Raw genomic sequence first — 19,207 nt, 5'->3', positions numbered from 1 at the left:
TGATGGGAGCTTGTCAACTGTGATGGTCACTGTGGAGTTATCTAGCTGGGTAGTTTAGCTAGGACACCTGATGTCAGGAGCTGTGTAGTTCTTCCCACTTGCACTGGCTGGATTGCACAGAGAAGACACTTCCAATATTGTGGGATGGGAAGATCTGGCTGCCAGGATTCAGTGAGAGAAGAAGGATACTGGTATCCAGTATGTAAATATTTCCTGTTTTGAGTATGGTCCCCTCCCATCTATTATATCTATCCAGTGTTCTTCAGTCCAGAGGCCCCATTAACATACCCCAAATAAACAGCCACACACTTACTGAAATCATATGTGCTTTTTAAAGGACAATACTTTATTTGCATAACATTTTATTGTTTGCATACTGCATAATGAAAAGAACAGAGTCACAAGACTCATGGTCTGGCTCAACCCCTAACTTGCTGAGTGAATTGGGTCTATTAACCCTGCTAACTTCTTATTTCCCCATTTGAAAAATAGAGATGATAATACCTATTTTACAGAATTGCTAACGACCAAATGAGATAGTTATACTGTTTTTCTCTCAAGTAATTGCTCAAAATAAATCAGTAGTTTGCTATTGCTAACTCCTTGTTCATCATCTCAATGTTAACTGCCCTCAGTGAATGCATTAAGACACCAGGTACCAATGTGACACTTTACTTTGAATACTAACAATAGCAAAAGAGATGTAAACTAAAAAATGGCCTTATTATTTCCTATTTTTAGAATATTGGTTTTTATAATACTTATTTATACTATCCCATGAGGAATTCAATTACACGTACAACTTTTTTCTTAAACCTACTCAAAATGAATACCTACATATGTGAAAAACCCAAGATTACACATGTAGTTGCTTTACAGTGTCCCCTCTGGTATAGTATATGTGAATTACATATCATGGGCAGTTAAATACTCCTCCCACACACATTAAGGGATGATAATATATAGGAAGGTTAATTTCTTATGCATTATCCCTAATGTAAAAAAAATCACAGGTATATTATACTGCTTGTCAAGAATACATACACATGGTAGTCATATCTACATACATACCTCTTCTAATAATATTTCAACCATCATCAATATCTTCTGTATGATCCCTTATAGCTATTTGTAGTTGAAAACACAAAATTCACTTTAAGGCAATTCTGGATAATATTGTTTTATAAAATACTTGTGTTAAACAAAATTGCATGTATGTATTGAACCTCCAAACACACTGCCTTTAAATCCTCTTACTACTCTTAAAAGGTAAACAAAATTTTTATACATCATAAAAAAATGTAAGCTGCTCTGCAACCCTCCTTTGCTAAAAGTTAGATAACATTACACCACTCCAGCAAGAGATTAATAAATAAGGATTAAATATTCTATTTTACAAAAACATACAGAATAGCCAATGTAAAAGTGAAAGGCTTATTTGATAATTTCTTTATAAAATTATGTTCATTAAGAAGGAATAAAACATGATATAAAATGAGAAAACTGTCATTAAATTTATCTCCTTGAAGATAATCACAAGTTGTTATTTAAAAATATGACACCCTTGTTACAAACATTATTTTTTAAAAAAAGACTGGGCTTCCTGGAACTATAGGACTATTTATCTCATAGCTTTTATTAAGCAAACTTGATATAACCACCACACAGTGGCAAGAGATAAAACAGCTGTTTCCAGCTACAGAAAATATTGAATTCTACCTTAAAGTACAGATCATTTGAGATATAACCCATAACAGTTAAAGCAAATCTTAGTGTAGTTTGTACTGAATTCCCTTAAGATATTTTTGCTTTCAATGGAATATATTCATTTTCCTGTCATTTGAGATCAGTTTCTGTTGCTTAGTAACTATTTTCATGTCCAGCCAAGATGTAAAGATTGCTGTGTGCCGTAGGATTTTCTGTTGGCCTACTTTCCAAAACGACAACCCTGCAATTAAACCAAAACAAAAGTTTTGTGTAAGAGTAAAGACAGAGATTGCAGCTTCAAACACTAACATCCAGCCAGGAAAGAATACCATTGCTTACATTCTCATAAGATTACATAAAGGTCACAGACACAGCACAGTTAAGTTCAGCTTTACATTTTATAACTTAAACACAAAACTGAGTAAGAATTGATGAATTTATGTATGTAAAGTATTGAAAACATTTCAGGAGAGTCTCATTCTCTTATTCCAACTACACCAAATTGGCTTACTCATATGCCAATGAAAGGTATAAATAGCTTTAGAAAATACACTAAGAAGAAGGGGGTGGAAGAAGGGCTGAGGATAAAACATGATTTCTATGAGACACCCATTCAAACTGTTCAAGGTATTTTTTTAAAAAGAAAAGTTTTTAAAAAAGTATAAAGTGGAGCCCAACTCCTTTGTCCATGGAACAAGGGCAAGGAAAGAGTTCAATCAAAGGACCAATAGGAAGAAAAATCAATAAAATCAATAAAGTGCCATACCATAGGATTTACACTGTTGTTGAGGGGTTTGAAAACAGAATAAAAAATAATGTACCCATGAACAGAAAAAAGTCTTAGAGGGGAAATTTTTCTAGTGTATGAGTTTTCTACAACTAGTATATTACTACTTTTGAAATAAAACAATAAAAAAGTAATATGTACTTTGCATTATGTATTGCAGAAAAGTAAAAGCGGAAAATAAAATTACCTATAACCCAACTACCCAGTTAACCATTATTAATATTTTTACATAAAATAATATAAGTCGTAAAATCAAAGAGATGTTCAAGTAAGATAAACAGAATAAGGCAATGACCTGAAAAAAAAAAAAGTTTTTTTTTAGGGCAAATTGTGACAGAATGGAGAAAGACAAAGGTCATAGTTGAAGGAGAAAGTTCAGGGGTGGGGAAGGTGGAAAGAAATACATAACTAAGAGAAATGGCTTATGATGCCTACCCTCTATTAAGCAGAATTCTCTCATACTATGTCTTGTTTAGGTGCTATTTATGCCAGGATTATTGGATGACCCACAATTCTTTTGTCAGCCCTTCCTGGAGAAGCAAAGAGCCTCCCATTTTAGCGTTTTAACTAGGTGGTCCTCAAATTCTTTCTTTCTTTTTCCCCCAGGACTAATTACTAAGTTGCCATGCTCTGTAGGCTTGCTTACCCTTTTCTTCTCATTAGTTACCATTTTTCAAAAGGTATTTTTTTCTTCTTACAAAAGTCTCCTAAAAATTTTTATAGGGTCATAACTCCACCCCCCCTTTCCTTAAGTGTGTAATATTTAAGTAATTATTTTGTGACTAGACTGAACTTGAAGACTAGAGGTTCTCAATCCTCAACTTAGGACTAATGCATACTACTAGTCAATTTTGCAGCAGTAACAACTTTTGTTGAGAAAATAGAAAGGAATGGGTGTTTATTTTTAAATTGAATCTTTATTGTTGAAAGTATTACCTATGTCCCTCTTTTCCCCCCATTAACCCCTTCTAGCTCGCCCCCACCCTCTACCCCAGACCTTCACCACCCTATTGTCTGTGTCCATGGGTTATGCCTATATGCATACAAGTTCTTTGGTTGATGTAGGAATGGGTGTTTTATTAGTTGTTGAGGTAGACAATATAGACTTTGGGGAACAAAAACTACTAAATTTTTTCTAAGATGTCACAGTTTTGGAATTTGTCTTTAATTTTTATCACAGAGATCCACATAATTCCTCCTAATTTAGACTGACCTCAGAAAATGAGTTGAATAGTTTCTGATATAAAAGCAGATGCCAGGGGGTACATATTCTGTTGGATTTATATAGTAATAGTTAATAGAAGGTGACATGCTAGGAAGAAATGATGAAAACAAAGGAGCCTGAAATATGTCCTGGTACTAGGGACATAAACACCTATATTAACACATTTTGTCTTGGCTGAGTATAACTATCTCTAGAATCAAGATCCTCACAATGATAAAAGATTGATTAATCAATTGATTAAAATACTATTCTCTCTTTCAATAAAGATGCTAAGAAATCCTCTAAGAGTTTATCTGACAGTATTTAAGAACACAACCACCAAACTTCTTTGGTAATTAAAACAACCACACTCTTTACCTGTCTGATCCTAATAAGCGGAAAACTCTTGTTTCATCTGAAATCTCTTGAGTAACCTATGAGAGAAAATACCTATTAGTAATACCTTATCCCCATATTACTTAAATAATAATTTAAAAATCATTTAGATAGAGCAAGTATTAAACAATTATAATTTCTGATAGACTCACTTCCTCAAATGAAATAAATTTCAGGAATTATCTTCTGACCATCTATTAGTAGACATAAAACATTTATGAAACACCTGTTATGGGTCAGGCACTTCCCCTAGAACTCTTTGTACTATAATCCCCATATTGCTGGATAGGAAAAAACACGAACACTTGCAGAGGTTAAATAACTTGCTTAAGGTTATATAACTGGTAGACCCAAGATTTAGACACAGGTTTGCTGGATGGCAGAGTTCCTGCTCTTTCCTGGTGTCATAGTGCAGATTCCAGCAGAGCTGCGGTAAACACGCCCACGTGCCAGGGTCTGACACCAGCGTGCCAGTGGTCCTCTGCTCTGTCTTCTCCAAAGCTGTAGAAGGCACTCAGTCAAGCACAGGTACTATTCCAAAATGTGGGGAGCTTACACCCCCAGGGACCACCTTAACCAAAAGGGACAGCAGTTGGTGTATAAATGCACCTTCAAATGAGTCAATTCTGAGGTGTATTCTACACTGTTCCTCAGTGGGCGGTATGGGATTAAACCCTGGTTGCCCATAGTGGGAACCAGTTTTTATTGTGCTATGTATTGGCTTTTTGCCCCTCTCTATTTTACATTCCTCACTTCATCACTTGTTTTCTGGTATCTACTCCCAAATAAACTACCTGCACTTGAGTCCTCCTTGTCTTAACATTGCGGACAGATCACAAGAATTCTCGCTTCATATTACACAGTGTTTTACAAAGTATCATACTTCAAAAAGATATTAGCTTTTAAGAACATGTAGTAAATAACTTCAAAATGCAATGCGTATTTAATATTAAAGCGTGCCTTTAACATTTATGTAAAACGTTTTTTGTAGTCTTTCAATAGAAACTTATCTGCCCACTGGGTATATAGCTAGTAATAAAACTACTGGTCCGCAATGTGTTAAGGTCAACTTTTGGAGGAACCCAACTACAACAGTATGGATATAAAGTAACTATAAAAAAAAGTCTGTTATCAATGAATTTGTAGAGAGCTAGGAAGATAGAATTAATAAACTTAAATAAGAAAACAAATTAGATGATTTACTAGGTGGAGCTAATTTTCATATATTAAGTTAAAAAATGTTCCAATCATCATGGACTGGAATGGATGAATATTACTTTATTAATTTTACAGGAAGGCCCGAATTCAAATGTGAGAACATAAGCAGAAAGAGGTAATCAAGATGAGTTGAAAATGGAAAATAAAATTTGCACTTGATGTGGTGAACAAAAGGTATCTTCCATAGATTGCTAACTGAGGAGTGGTACAATGAGATAAGCATCTGAGGACAATTAATCTGATGGCAGTAAGCAGGGCTGTAGGCTTCATTAGAGGCAGGGATCTGGAGACATTAGTGACATGGGCAGTAACTAGATAAACTGACATGTTCAAAGATAGCGAATTTATGTCATTTTCTCTTAGAAGTATTCTAATTCCTCATTCATATAAGTGGTGAAAATACTCAATTACAGGCAATTCAAGAAAAAGACATTAAGCTTTAAAATAAGCCCACATACTGGTATTTGTGAGACCATGGTATACAAGAATTATACAGGTACTCACACAAATGGGAAATATCTCTGTTAATATTCTCTTAACTATTAGGATTTATCTCTCAAGGTGGAAGCCCAAGTTCCCCTTCTCCTGCATGAAATGCATCCTGATTATCTCAGCTAAAAGTGATTTTTGGAGATCCTTCAAATCCAGGCTATGTAATCTAGACAAGTTACTTAACCCCTCTGTGCCTGTAAAAATGGGAATATGAATAGTACCTAACCCCACTGGACTATAAGCCTTAAGTAGCTAATATTTGTCAAGTGCCAAGAACACAGACGTTAGAAGAGTTTGAAATTATTTACAATTATACTTCCCTATGCCTTACAATGCTATAATAATAGTGTTTTGCATGTAGTTGGTACTCAATAACTATTTTCTAAATGAGTTAATTTTCTTACATTTTCCTTAGTCCTGGGATCTAATACATATCAATTTAGGATTTTAAATAAAATATTAAAAAAGAAGCTATACACTTCTAGATTATGGAAAAGGCTTATTAAATTTAGAAAACTACTGCAAGGTTAGTAACCATATTTAAAAATTACAAATTAAAGGACTGAAATGTGACCACTGAGAATTTTACAATACAAAACTGAACTGGAAGAATAATACTGGCAATTTTGCTCTGCCAGTTCATAGCATTAAGACCACTAGACATAGCCCTGGCTGGTGTGGTTCAGTTGGTTGAACATCGTACCATGCACCAAAAGGCTGCCAGTTCAATTTTCGGTCAGGGCACGTGCCTGGGTTGCAGGCTCGATCCCCAGTAGTGGGTATGCAGGAGGCAGCTGATCGGTACTTCTCTCTCACTTTGATGTTTCTCTTTCTCCCTCTCCCTTCCTCTCTCTCTTAAAACAATAAAGGCACTAAACATAGTAATGTAGGTTTAGAAAGAAAATGTATAAAATGAACACTTCAATATTAAAAATCTTCAATGGAAATCACTGGAGGTAATCTGAGAAACCTTACCTCATCTGATTTGAAGCTTTTCCCCTGCATTCCATGTTTCCAGAAAGCCAACACACTGTCTTGAAGGCATACTAAAAAAGATAAGAGGGAAGTGAAACTGAAATACAGCACAAGTAGTTCATTATACATTTTCTTTTACTGTTTTTAATAAACGATAATGTAAGGCTATTCAAATGCTTGGTGCAAAATTCCACTGTCTAGACTATTAGTTCCCAACATATTTGTGGCTAAGCCATGTCTAAACTCAAATAATTTATTGAGTCGGGTCATACAAGTTTTTTAAAAATACACACACACACACACACACACACACACACACACATAAATATATAAAATAGGCATTCATTTAAACATGGGCTAACTTATTTTTTAAAAAATTTTTTATTTTTCAATTACAGCTGACATACAATATTATTAGTTTCAGTTGTACAACATAGTGATCAGACATTGGTATAACTTACAAAGAAACGTAAGTTGGTATCAGCATATTAATTTTTCTTTTATATACTATCTTTTTTCTTGGGTGAATGAAATAATAAAACCATATAACTGGGTTTTTGAATAAAAAAACATCGTTATTTAAATACTGTCATATAATTAGAAGTAGCTGTTAAGGAAGCTTCTTTTATTTATGTTCACATTTTCCCTATTACAAAATTACTTAAAAATTAACAAACTAACAAACCTGTCTCACAATCCAAAATTTAACCACACAATGAATATTTATGCTCTTTGTGCCAATTCTTATTTGGAGGCGCTCTCAGTTACAACGCTCACTGCTGCGGCCTCAGCCTCACCTCCTCAGGCATTGGTGCATCCTGGGCTTTTGCTCCAGTCTTACAGGCCCCACTGCCCACATGTGGGTTCACAAATTTGAGCCAAGCCTGACCGCCTTCCTGATAGCTTTGGATTCAGGAGCAACCATGACCCCACAGGATGGCCATCATGTGGCATGCCACAACACCCTCCTGCCCCACCCATCCCCCATGCTCCCCTGGGGTGGCCTGAAGGTCTTGAAGGGAAACCTACTACTCTTGCTGTGCTTTGTCAATTTCTGTGTCCCCTGTGGTGCCAGCCACAGGCCTGGGCCCAATGAGGCACTCCTATGCAATGTTTAGTGGTTCAGAAACAGAGTGGCAGGCCCCCAATTGGAGGATGCAGTGGGGCCTTTGGGTCCTTCCTGGCAGGGGGCTGGAGTCATTAAGGTGCAGCAAAAGAGGGAGAAAACCCATTTTTGATTGTTGGAAAGTTAGACTTATGCCCTACACTAGTAAAGGTGATGGGAGAAAGCGATAGAAACTTACTGTATGTTTTATTAGAATACTGACTCTATAAAAAGTTAATGTAAGAATGTCTTGGAAACATAATTTTACTCAATAAAAATAAAACTATTTTACTAAAAAAAATCACACATTTCACTAACTGTGATGAATATGAAACCCAGTTACCAGTTTATTTTTAAAAGGGTTTAAAGCAGTGGTTCTCAACCTTTCTAATGCCGTGACCCTTTAATACAGTTCCTCATGTTGTGGTGACCCCCAACCATAAAATTATTTTCGTTGCTACTTCGTAACTGTAATTTTGCTACTGTTATGAAATCGTAATGTAAATATCTGTGTTTTCCAATGATCTTAGGCTCTACAGCAGCGGTTCTCAACCTGTGGGTCGCGACACAGATATTTACATTACATTAAGATCATCGGAAAACAGATATTTGTGTTTTCCGATGGTCTTAATGTATGGTCGCCTAAGACCATCGGAAAACACAGATATTTACATTTACATTACACTGGTTTAAAGGGACTCTTTTTACCCAGGAAGATCCTTGTGATTATTCCAAGGTTCACTGCTGGGAAGAGATGGTAGCTTATGAGGAACAAATTTTTGTGTAACAATTAAAGTTCCCTAAAAAGTTTGGCACATATGAAAAAGTTGAGGTATCAGTGTCTTTGTTAAAATGAAGAGGAACTATAAAGATCTCCATCAGGATCTCTACTGAAGGTATCAAATCTTAGAAACTGGCATGCAACATCCAGGACTAAAAGAAGTAAGGAAGAAATGAGCTCCAAAATTCCTTTTGTCCTGGCATCTACAGAAAGTTTAGGCTTTCTGCTTCAATAAATTAAGATTTTTCAATCATAAGCAAATTATATTTATGTAAGATATTTACACAGAGGGATGATCATACTTTTCCACAGGGCAAAACGCCAGTTGGGAAGCCATTAAAATATTTTTTTAAACACCTTTCTAAATAATGAGAAATATATTTTTTAAAGTATATATACATTTAATTACAAAATACATATATTTTTCAAGGCCAAAATAAAAATTGCCAACTTTGTTTTAACTATTTTTGACTTATGGTAGAATCATATCATACAAAGTTCAGTGTTTCCAGCCACATTATTTTTTTCAAAAGTTCTATCATCCCTAGGGGAAATACTTACTGACATATAATCAATGAGAAATTTTTATCATAAAACCAATGAGTATTATAGAGTAAAACACTCATTGATAATAAAACAAATTAAAATGGCATATTAGTTTCTAAGTGGGAAAGTATCTATATAGAAATAGACCTAAAAGCAATAACCATCAACACACACCAAGCAGAATCAGACACAAAGAATTATAGCATATCTAATACCATTAATCATATCACACAAATACCTTCATGATTTGGAAAGAATTGGGAGAAGTATAATTCACTTGAGGCAGTAAAGGGAACAATAAACAGAAATTTAAAAATGATTTCAAGTTTTAAATATTTAGGAACCAACAATAAAAGATTTATTATCGTCCATACCTGCTTTGTCCAATACAATAGCAACTAGCCATATGTGACTATTTACATTAAAATGTAAATTAATTAAAATTCAAAAACTGTAGCACTAGCCATGTTTCAAGTACTTAACAGGTGTGGTTAATGACTACTATATTTAAGAGCACAGAGAACACTTCCATATCACAGAAACTTCTAAGACACAGTGCTGGTCTAGAGAATCACAGATACAGAATGAAGGAAAAACCAAGTATTCTTATAGCATTATTAAAAAAAAAAAAAAAGACTTACCTACAGACTCAATGCAAAAATCAAAAGTTAGCTCAGAGGCCAGTTTCTTACTTGACTTTAGTTTTCCTTGTAGATTTACAATTTTTACAAATTCTTAAAAAAAGAAAAAATAAGTCAAGACTGGAAATCCAAATCTGTTAACATAAATTTAACTTGATATATGGATTTTACATGTATAGAACAATATTCTTAATGACGTTCAACTATTTAGATTCAAACATGCCCCGTGAGAAACTGTCATTAATATGTTTTATAATATAACTATAAGAGTACCTCCTCTGGTAAATGGCAATTCCGTTGCTATTTTTTTCTTTTTTAGATGGTATATACTGAACACTTATATTCTCATTTTTTAAAAAGTACAATGTTAAAAAAAAAGTACAATGTTTCTTTAAAAGTGGCTACCTTGGTGCCGATATATTTAGCAATAAGAAGTGATTTTTCCCCCTTACAGATTACAAAACATGGTAAGTATATCCGTAGTCATTCAATACAATAGTATTGAGTACTATTGTAACAAAGGGGCAATGAGTAGTACTCTTGAGGGTAACAATTTCTTTATAAGTAAACTCTGGGATGGGGATATACATAATTTTATTTCCCTTTCATTTATTTGTTTTTCACTTTAACCATCTTAGCTCTGACTTGGAAGACACCTTTCTCTGTATTGCTTTCTTATCTACCTAACATAATTTGTGATTTCAGGCCTATCTCCAAATGGTGTTTACTAAAAACCGATTCATACTGCATAGTTGATACTTAATTTATGAAGTCTTATATTGCTCCTTAAAAAAAAAAATCTCAAGAAAGTCAACTCTCCATTTACTTTGAATAACTGGGAAATGGAGGGCTTAGTTAATCAAAGGCTTAAAAATTTTTTTTGATAAATACATAAATCAACAAAATGAGACTAAGCACAATTTATTTTCCTTGGATGTTCCAGAAGGTATTAAGGATTTAACATTAAAGGTTCAACATTATTAAAATCAAATTCTGATTATCTGTTTATTTGCTTAGTCAATATAGATCTTTCCAGCTCTTTGGGTAAAATATAATTTATCAAATTAACTTAAATGTAATTGAATAATACTCCAATCTTATCAATATTAAAAGAATCAAAAGTACTTAAAAATGATGGGTGAATGAGATACTTTTGAATTTTGGGTTACTTATCTCTAATATTAGATTACCTTTATGATTATATAAGGTAAATCCACTAGGTAGCCTTCAAGGAATAGAAATTAGGACAGAAACACAGGCAAATTCGGTAGTACAACAATTTAAAAAATAACCCTATTTAGTCATTTAAAAAATGTTAAAATGGATCAAACATAGCAAATACTGTCGTTTTAAATATAGTTCCAAATCTAGGTTGAATTTCACCTTGCAGGATTCATTGCATAAAAATAAGGTGGGTTTGTTTGCAAAATTGAAGTAATACCTGTTGTTAAAAGTTTCTCTGATTACATTACAACACTCTTCTATCAATAACTAGAGGCCCAGTGCACAAAATTTGTGCATGGGGGCGGGTATCCCTCAGCCCAGCCTGCACCCTCTCCAATCTGGGACCCCTCGAGGGATGTCTGCCTAGTGGGATCGGGCTTAAACGGGCAGTTGGACATCCCCCTCACAATCCAGGACTGCTGGCTCCCAACCGCTTGCCTGCCTGCCTGCCTGACTGCCCCCTAACCACTCCCCTGCCAGCCTGATCGACGCCTAACTGCTCCCCTGCTGGCCCGATTGCCCCTAACTGCCCTCCCCTGCTGGCCTGGTCACCCCTAACTGCCCTCCTCTGTCGGTCTGGTCATCCCTAACTGCCCTCCCCTGCTGGCCTGGTCACCCCTAATTGCCCTTCCCTGCAGGCCTGGTCCCCCCCACTACCCTCCCCTGCAGGCCTCGTCACCCCCAATTGTTCTCCCCTGCAGGCCTGATTGCCCACAACTGCCCTCCCTTGCAGGCCTGGTCCCTCCCAACTGCCCTCCCCTGCTGGCCTGATATCCCACAACTGCCCTCCCCTGCCAGCCATCTTGTGGCGGCCATCTTGTGTCCACATGGGGGCGGCCATCTTTGACCACATGAGGGCGGCCATCTTGTGTGTTGGAGTGACAGTCAATTTGCATATTACCTTTTTATTATATAGGATAACTCTTCCTAAATCAAAAGAACCCAACTCAATGAAGGTGTTAAATCTATCTGGGACATTACAACCTCACTGACATGATTCCAAAAGTCATGTTATACGACTATAAATGACCATGGTATACACTGCATAATGATGATATGATCAACAATAGACTGCATATATGACAGTGGTTCTATAAAATTATAATGGAGCTGAAAATTTCAATTTCCTAGAGATGCAGGCTTGTAACATTGTAGTGCAACACATTACTCACATGTTTGTGGTGATGAAGGTGTAAACAAACCTACTACACTGTCAGTCATATAACAGTACAGCATATATAATTATGTATAGTACATAATACTAAAGATAATAAATGGTTATGTTACAGTTTATATATTTATTATTCTACACTTTTTACTGTTATTTTAGTGTACGCTTTCTACTTATAGAAAGTAATGTTTTCCATAAAACAGCATGATGTGTTATGTTGGCAGCTGCCACACACATCTAATGTTTAGAGTGCCTCCTGATTGCACCATTTTCTCTTGGGCTTGATTTACTCTCGTGCTGTACAGTTCACACCGTACATGTTTGTAGCCTAGGAGCAATAGGCTATGTATCATATATAATCTAGGTGTGTAGTAGGCTGTACCATCGAGGTTTGTGTAAGTGCAATCTTAAGATGTTTCCATAATGACAGAATCACCTAACAATGCATTTTTTAGAACTGGGTATTCCCATTAAGTGGCACATGACTACATACCTTCTATTTTTTCATTAATTGAGGTATGGAAAAAAAACTCTCAAAATAGTTTTACACAGAATTTTATACAGAATAGTTTTATATAGATTTTTACCCCAAAGTTATATCAAACTGTTATAATATAATGTTTTCAAGTAGGCCAAACAAAGAAAAAAGTCCAGAGAATAGTAATGACAAACAGATGCATTAATTACTATTTATGATATCTGTAGCCAATTTAGATTTTCATCAATAAAATAAGGCCACTTAAGATGAAAAAAGTGAAAAATTTTCAATTATAGCTTAATAGAATCACTTCAGTGAAAAGACTTGTTATATCAAGTAGAATATTCACAATAAATTTTAAAATAGTACTTACTATCTAAACACACTAAAACGGTATCCCTCTCCAACTGTGTTACATGAATGGAATCTAACTGTTGGCTGCCTTGGAGGGAAAAAAAAATAATGTTAGTTCTACAACAAGCTTTAAAAACTAGAGCTTAGAAAAGAACACAAATTCTGACCTTTTCTGTGATTTAAAACTAATCTTTGAAATTTAACACAAATTGGATTTTGTAATAATATGGTATTTTTTCAAAATATGTATATAGGTCAACTTAGGAGAACAAGCATTAAGTCCCAAGTAAGGCTAAGTGAGCTGAGAAAAGCTAAATATTACAGTTAATTAACACTTCAGCTAGTTCTAAAAAGGTGAGTTACAAAAATAAAATGAAGCAAAGGGTAAAATACACAAAAGTAAATAAGGTGCATGCTATACAATGATTAGATTTTGCTCTGCATTTTACAGGAACCAATGGGAAGATGGAAACAAGATCAGTTATGTGAATCACAGCATCCCTGAGATAAAAACAAGCCAGTAATTCAGAAAAACGAAAAATAAAATTAAAATAAAACTGTAATCAGAGAAAAAATTTCCTGGTGTGTGTGTGTGTGTGTAAGTTCCTTTTTAAAGAGGACACTTAGTAATATAATGAACTTTTCTGTCAATAATATCTTGGCAGGAAACAATTTTCATCACTTTGCTGATATTTGCAGGGTTGTTTCTTTTAATATATACTGATAGATGTGATGGCATTTGTGTGTGTGTGTGTGTGTGTGTGTGTTTGTGTGTGTAATGGCATTTTTGATAAAACAATTCATTTTAGGCACTCTGATTGCTTGAGTAGTCTAGCTAAATCTAAGAAAATATTTTAGATTATTTAGAAAATATATATATTTTTAAAAAATATATTTTTATTGATTTCATAGAGAGGAAGAGATAGAAACATTAATGATGAAAGAGAATCATTGATTGCACACCCCCTACTGGGGATTGAGCTCGCAACTTGGGCATGTGGCCTTGAACAGATTCAGACCTGGGACCCTTCAGTCTGCAGGCCGATGCTCTATCCACTGTGCCAAACCAGCTAGGGCTAGGCGCAGTGGTCGGCAAATTCATTAGTCAACAGAGCCAAATATCAACAGTACAACAATTGAAATTTCTTTTGAGAGCCAATTTTTTTAAACTTAAACTTCTTCTAACGCCACATCTTCAAAATAGACTTGCCCAGGCCATGGTATTTTGTGGAAGAGCCACACTCAAGGGGCCAAAGAGCCGCATGTGGCTCGCGAGCCACAGTTTGCTGACCCCGGGGCTAGGGCAATCATTCTTTTTTTTTTTTTTTAATATTTTATTGATATTTTACAGAGAGGAAGGGAGAGGGATAGAGAGCTAGAAACATCGATGAGAGAGAAACATCGATCAGCTGCCTCCTGCACACCCCCTACTGGGGATATGCCCGCAACCAAAGTACATGCCCTTAACCGGAATCGAACCCGGGACCCTTCAGTCCGCAGGCCGATGCTCTATCCACTGAGCCAAACCGATTTCGGCAGGGCAATCATTCTTAACTGCATTTCTTTGGGAAGCCAATGGATCCTCTCCCTTAAAAACTGCACATCTAAATGTAAATACAAAGTTTTATATATTATTTTTGGGTGTTTTGGACCTTCCAAAGCTCATACACAGAGAAGCATTCTGGTGGACAGAACTGATAAATTGTTGGTCACTTGGGCAATAGTCCAAAAATAGTTTTTCTCAGTAAATCTATGTTCATGCATTAATTGAACAAATATTTATGGGGTGCTGACAGTATGCTTGGAATAGTTCATTTTAACAGTTACAGCTGTTGCCCACTCAAGGCAGCTGGGAGGTGGGTTAACAATCACTTGTGAAAATGGAAAAGCCTAATAAGGACAGCCACAGCTTGAGGGGGAATCTGAATGATTACCCTCAGAGTCCTGGCTCTCCTCAGGAAGCAATTTTGGTACTGCATTAATTTTTGTCTACAAAGTGTTATAAGTGGGTAGAACAGTTCAGGCATTAAAAAACAAACAAGGGCCCTGGCTGGTGTGGCTCAGTTGGCGGGTGTCGCCCCATGCACTGAAAGGCTGCTGGATAGATTCTCAGTTAGGGCACATGCGCAGGTTGCAGGCTTGATGCCCAGTAAGGGGCATGCATGAGGCAGCCGACTGATATTTTCCTTTCATATTGATGTTTCTTTCTCTCTCTCTCTCTCTCTTTCTCTCTCTCTCTCTCCCTCTCTCTCTCTCTCTCTCTCTCTCTCTCTCTCTCTCTCTCTCTCTCTCCCCCCCTCCCCTCCCTCTCTTTGTAAAAATCAATAAAAAATCTTAGAGCCCTAGCTGGTTTGGCTCAATGGATAGAGCGTCGGTCTGCGGACTAAAGGGTCCCAGGTTCGATTCTGGCCAGGAGCACATTGGGGTTGTGGGCTTGATCCCCCCAGTGGGGGGCGTGCAGGAGGCAGCCAATCAATGATTCTCTCTCATCACTGATGTTTCTATCTTTCCTTCTCCCTTCCTCTCTAAAATCAATAAAATATATTTTAAAAAAATCTTAGAAAAAAACCTCAAGACCTTCCCTCCCCCAAATTTCGTAAGTGGACTCTGAATGTCTAACCTTGAGCAATGCAACCTAATATATCATATAAAAAAAAGTTGCACGTACACATTTGATAACTATGAAATGACTTGCTCTATACTATTACATACTAACCAATAAAGAAAAAAGTTGGGGCTGTCACCCAAAAATACTTTGGTTTTTAAATAAATTGATCTATAGATAATCCTTCTTTTTGGCAGTAACTACATAATAGGAACATATTGCTTTTTGGGCTGCTTGTATTTCATGATACTAAAACAATGTAATTTGTATCTTCCTGTTAGCTATGCTAGGACGGTATGCATCTAACTCAACCAAAAGTATTAAACAGTAAATTAAAAAGAAATGTGGGCTACAAGTGAAGGCGGGAGGGTACAGAATACATTCCTATTTTATTCTACTGGAAATCAGAGTTGGTCCATAAAGAGACTGACATAGTTCAGTGCATGGTGTAACTGGTTTATACTGGGTTGTTAAATTTTCAGGAATTTTGTGAGCCAGATGACATCAGGTTGGTAGTTTGAAATTGGCCATGGGCAGAGTAACTATGCCACAGAAATAGGCAACTGCTAATAATCAGGCTTCTCTGCACCCTAAGAGCCTGTTGTTAAATATTTACCAGGATATACCACTAGTTCATACTGATTCTTGTTATGAAAGTGACATTAGTGGTTCCACATTAGCTTCAATTGCTGACTTGTATAAAGAATTCCTATAATTTAGCCTACAAATAATCAAAAGCTAAAGATATTTAGTAAGAAACATCAAACTTTGGGTAGTTATAATGGACTTCTTCACAAGATGAGTCAGTAATGAAATAACTATAGCTAAAGCTTGCCTGACTTCTTGTATAAAAATGTCTTCATAAACCTGCGGTTACAAATGATCAAATAATACACTAGCTGCTAGCACAACAAACAACAAATGAGAAAAATGAAGACCCCTTCATTTCACTTACTATGTAGATTTTAAAAATAAGTTGATTGATTTGTTCCAATTTTAAAGTTTGAATATAAACTTCCCAACTTTTTCTGAACTTCCATTGAGACACGTTGGATAAAATCCTAAGCTAATGAATCATTCTCAGAGAGTGCAAGAGATATGTCCCTGTATCTTTAAATGATAAAGCTTGGATGCCACACATGGAAAGCACCAGAACTCAATGATTCTAAGCTGTGTTGAGGGGAAAACTGATAGGAAAAAAAAAAAGTAAACCTCTATGCCTGAGAAGCTGGTAAAATGTGAAAGAGTACAGGAGTGGGCAAAAGTAGGTCCGCAGTTGTTTGTATGAAAAAATACAAGTTAATACATAATAATACAAGAACAAACTCTGTGTTTCACACACTCATAATGGTAACCCCCACTGCTCCCCACCCCTGTATCTTAGAAAACTTAAATCACTAACATTTTCCTTGGTAAATAATTTGTATCAAATTACCTCAGGCAGGTAGAGATCATAAACTGTATGTACATGATTCTCTAGGCTTACTTGGGACACTATGATCTGAGTGTTTATTTGACAGAACCCACATTGGTTGAAATCATTCTGTTTTTTTCATGTGCAAAATCATCAATATTGTAACATAAGATAAAAACACTTACCAGCACCAATTTCTGTAAACCATGATGATGCAGAATTCAAATTGATTGTCTCAAACTGAACTACCTGATTTGATTCGGTGCCTTTGCTAATAGCTACACAGACCATAGGGTATTCTTGTTCTGGTATTACCAGCATTTCAAAAACATTCAAAGGACTTGGCAGAGGAAAATCAAAGTGCTGCAAAAATAAACAAAAGAAGTATAATTTAGAAACAATCTCTGAATAGAAGTATAATTTAAAAACAATACTGCTGCTGAATAAAGTCAATGGAAAGGCTTTAATTTTCTTGATCGATGTAATTCTAAAAATAATCACTATAAGGATCATAAAAATCTATAAAATATGTTTTAGAGAATTGACCACATTCATCTTCATGGCTGTGATGCTTCTAAAAGTTTATTAACGTAAGTTAAAGAGGAGGGCAACTCACTTGGATCCCCTCCTTGCAGGAGGTAGCTTTTCTATAATAAAATTTTGCTTTTGCTAAAAAAAAAGAGGCAATCTTAAGAACAAAAAACTCCTAACCCAAATAAAGACCTATCTATAAATAACCATAAACATGCCCATTCTACATAGTAATAATGGAATCTTAAAATTTTAAGTTCAGTTGCACACTAGTGTTTTCTGAAGAAGAAAAATGTAAACAAAGTAATATATACCTTTATCAACATGAATTTCTGCATTGGCTCATACCACTGAAGTAAAACAATTCCAGACTGTAAAGCTCCACAGAGGTATTTATGTCCTGTGTAAGGGTTTCTGACTGGAAGGAAGCAAAACAGACATACCTAAAACACTGGATACCTTTCTATGAAAATATAACTGGTTTATGTCTAACCATTATGCTATATACCTGAATCTAATACAAAATAATATTGAATGTAAACTTAAATGAAAAAAAAGGTATTTAAAAAAATCATTAGCTTAGCTAAAAGCTAGACTCACCTAAAAGCTAACTCATCTTTCTTTATAAAGGCAATGCTAATATACATGGGGAAAAAACAAGAAAATGTGGCCTTCCGTGGATGGAAGAACTATTTGAAGTGATTATTTAGCTGATACAGAAAAATTATTGTTTCTGTTCACTAGGATGATAAGAATGAGTAAAAAGTAAAGATGTATTTTTTTTTTTTTTTGCGGGGGGGGGGGTGTGCTACCCTTTCCTTTTCAATTTCTTACCTCTTTATTTTATTTTTTTCTTTATTAAGGTATTACATATGTGTCCTTACCGTCCCCCTTGCTCCCTGACATTACCTCTTTATTTTAAAATTATATACATTTATTTCTAAACATCTTTAATATAGTGCATTGTTAAGCAGAGGAACTTTTTACAAGAACAGTATTTTAAGCACTAAAACACCTAAACTAGTATGAAAGCTGAAGAGCTTCTTCTTTTTATTTTTATTGTCTGAAGTTTTACGTATGTCTCCTCAAAGAGCTGCTTCATAAGTAAATTGACCGAAACAGAGAATCCAGACAAGGTCTAGGAGGCAACTGAAATCTATGATTTCATTTTTGGTATAGTTTACAGCTGAGTTAAAACAAGGTGAAATAACTTTTACATCTTGCTAAAGATGTAACTTCCTTGACTCAAGTCTACAAAAACTTATTGGTCTTTCCTTCTCTGCAATTTGACTCTCATCAATAATGATTATAAAAGTAGTTATTTGCAATAAGCTCTATCTTAATGTACTGGTGTCCCAAAAACATGTACACACACTTTAACAGCTGATATCTCAGTTGATGTTTCTTTCTTTTTAGCCAGACTAAGCTTTGAATAAAGAAAATTCATCCTAAAATGCTACTGAAAGTTTGAAAATGCAGTTGAAGGGCAAACACTGCCTTTATAATTACTCAAAGTATGTACACATTTTTTGGGTCATAGGGTGTCCTCCCCCCCCAACAAAAAAAATGTATACACAC

General features: G+C 35.4%; 1 protein-coding gene across 4 annotated transcripts in view; it reads right to left on the bottom strand.

Moving 5' to 3' along the window:
• Window positions 1-314: 314 nt before the first annotated feature.
• Window positions 315-19,207, bottom strand: part of MAP4K5 (mitogen-activated protein kinase kinase kinase kinase 5) — a 107,396-nt gene continuing 88,503 nt past the window's right edge. For 2 of the 4 annotated variants that reach the window (XM_080671622.1, XM_080671621.1), the window contains exons 26-33: window positions 17,944-18,047; window positions 17,284-17,461; window positions 13,099-13,167; window positions 9,853-9,945; window positions 9,450-9,487; window positions 6,780-6,850; window positions 4,077-4,132; window positions 321-1,948 (exon numbers count right to left, since the gene is read on the bottom strand). In XM_080671622.1, the coding sequence (XP_080527748.1) occupies window positions 4,087-4,132; window positions 6,780-6,850; window positions 9,450-9,487; window positions 9,853-9,945; window positions 13,099-13,167; window positions 17,284-17,461; window positions 17,944-18,047 (599 nt within the window). In that variant the 3' untranslated portion in view covers window positions 321-1,948; window positions 4,077-4,086. Of the gene's footprint in view, window positions 1,949-4,076; window positions 4,133-6,779; window positions 6,851-9,449; window positions 9,488-9,852; window positions 9,946-13,098; window positions 13,168-17,283; window positions 17,462-17,943; window positions 18,048-19,207 lie in introns of all 4 variants that reach the window. The other 2 variants (XM_080671620.1, XM_080671619.1) reach the window with 1 other exon arrangement.

This window comes from Plecotus auritus (genome assembly GCF_963455305.1).
Source record: "Plecotus auritus genome assembly, chromosome: 1".
Lineage (NCBI taxonomy): Eukaryota > Metazoa > Chordata > Mammalia > Chiroptera > Vespertilionidae > Plecotus > Plecotus auritus.
Note: the sequence above shows the minus strand (reverse complement) of the source record. Positions and strands in the feature narration are given on the sequence as shown.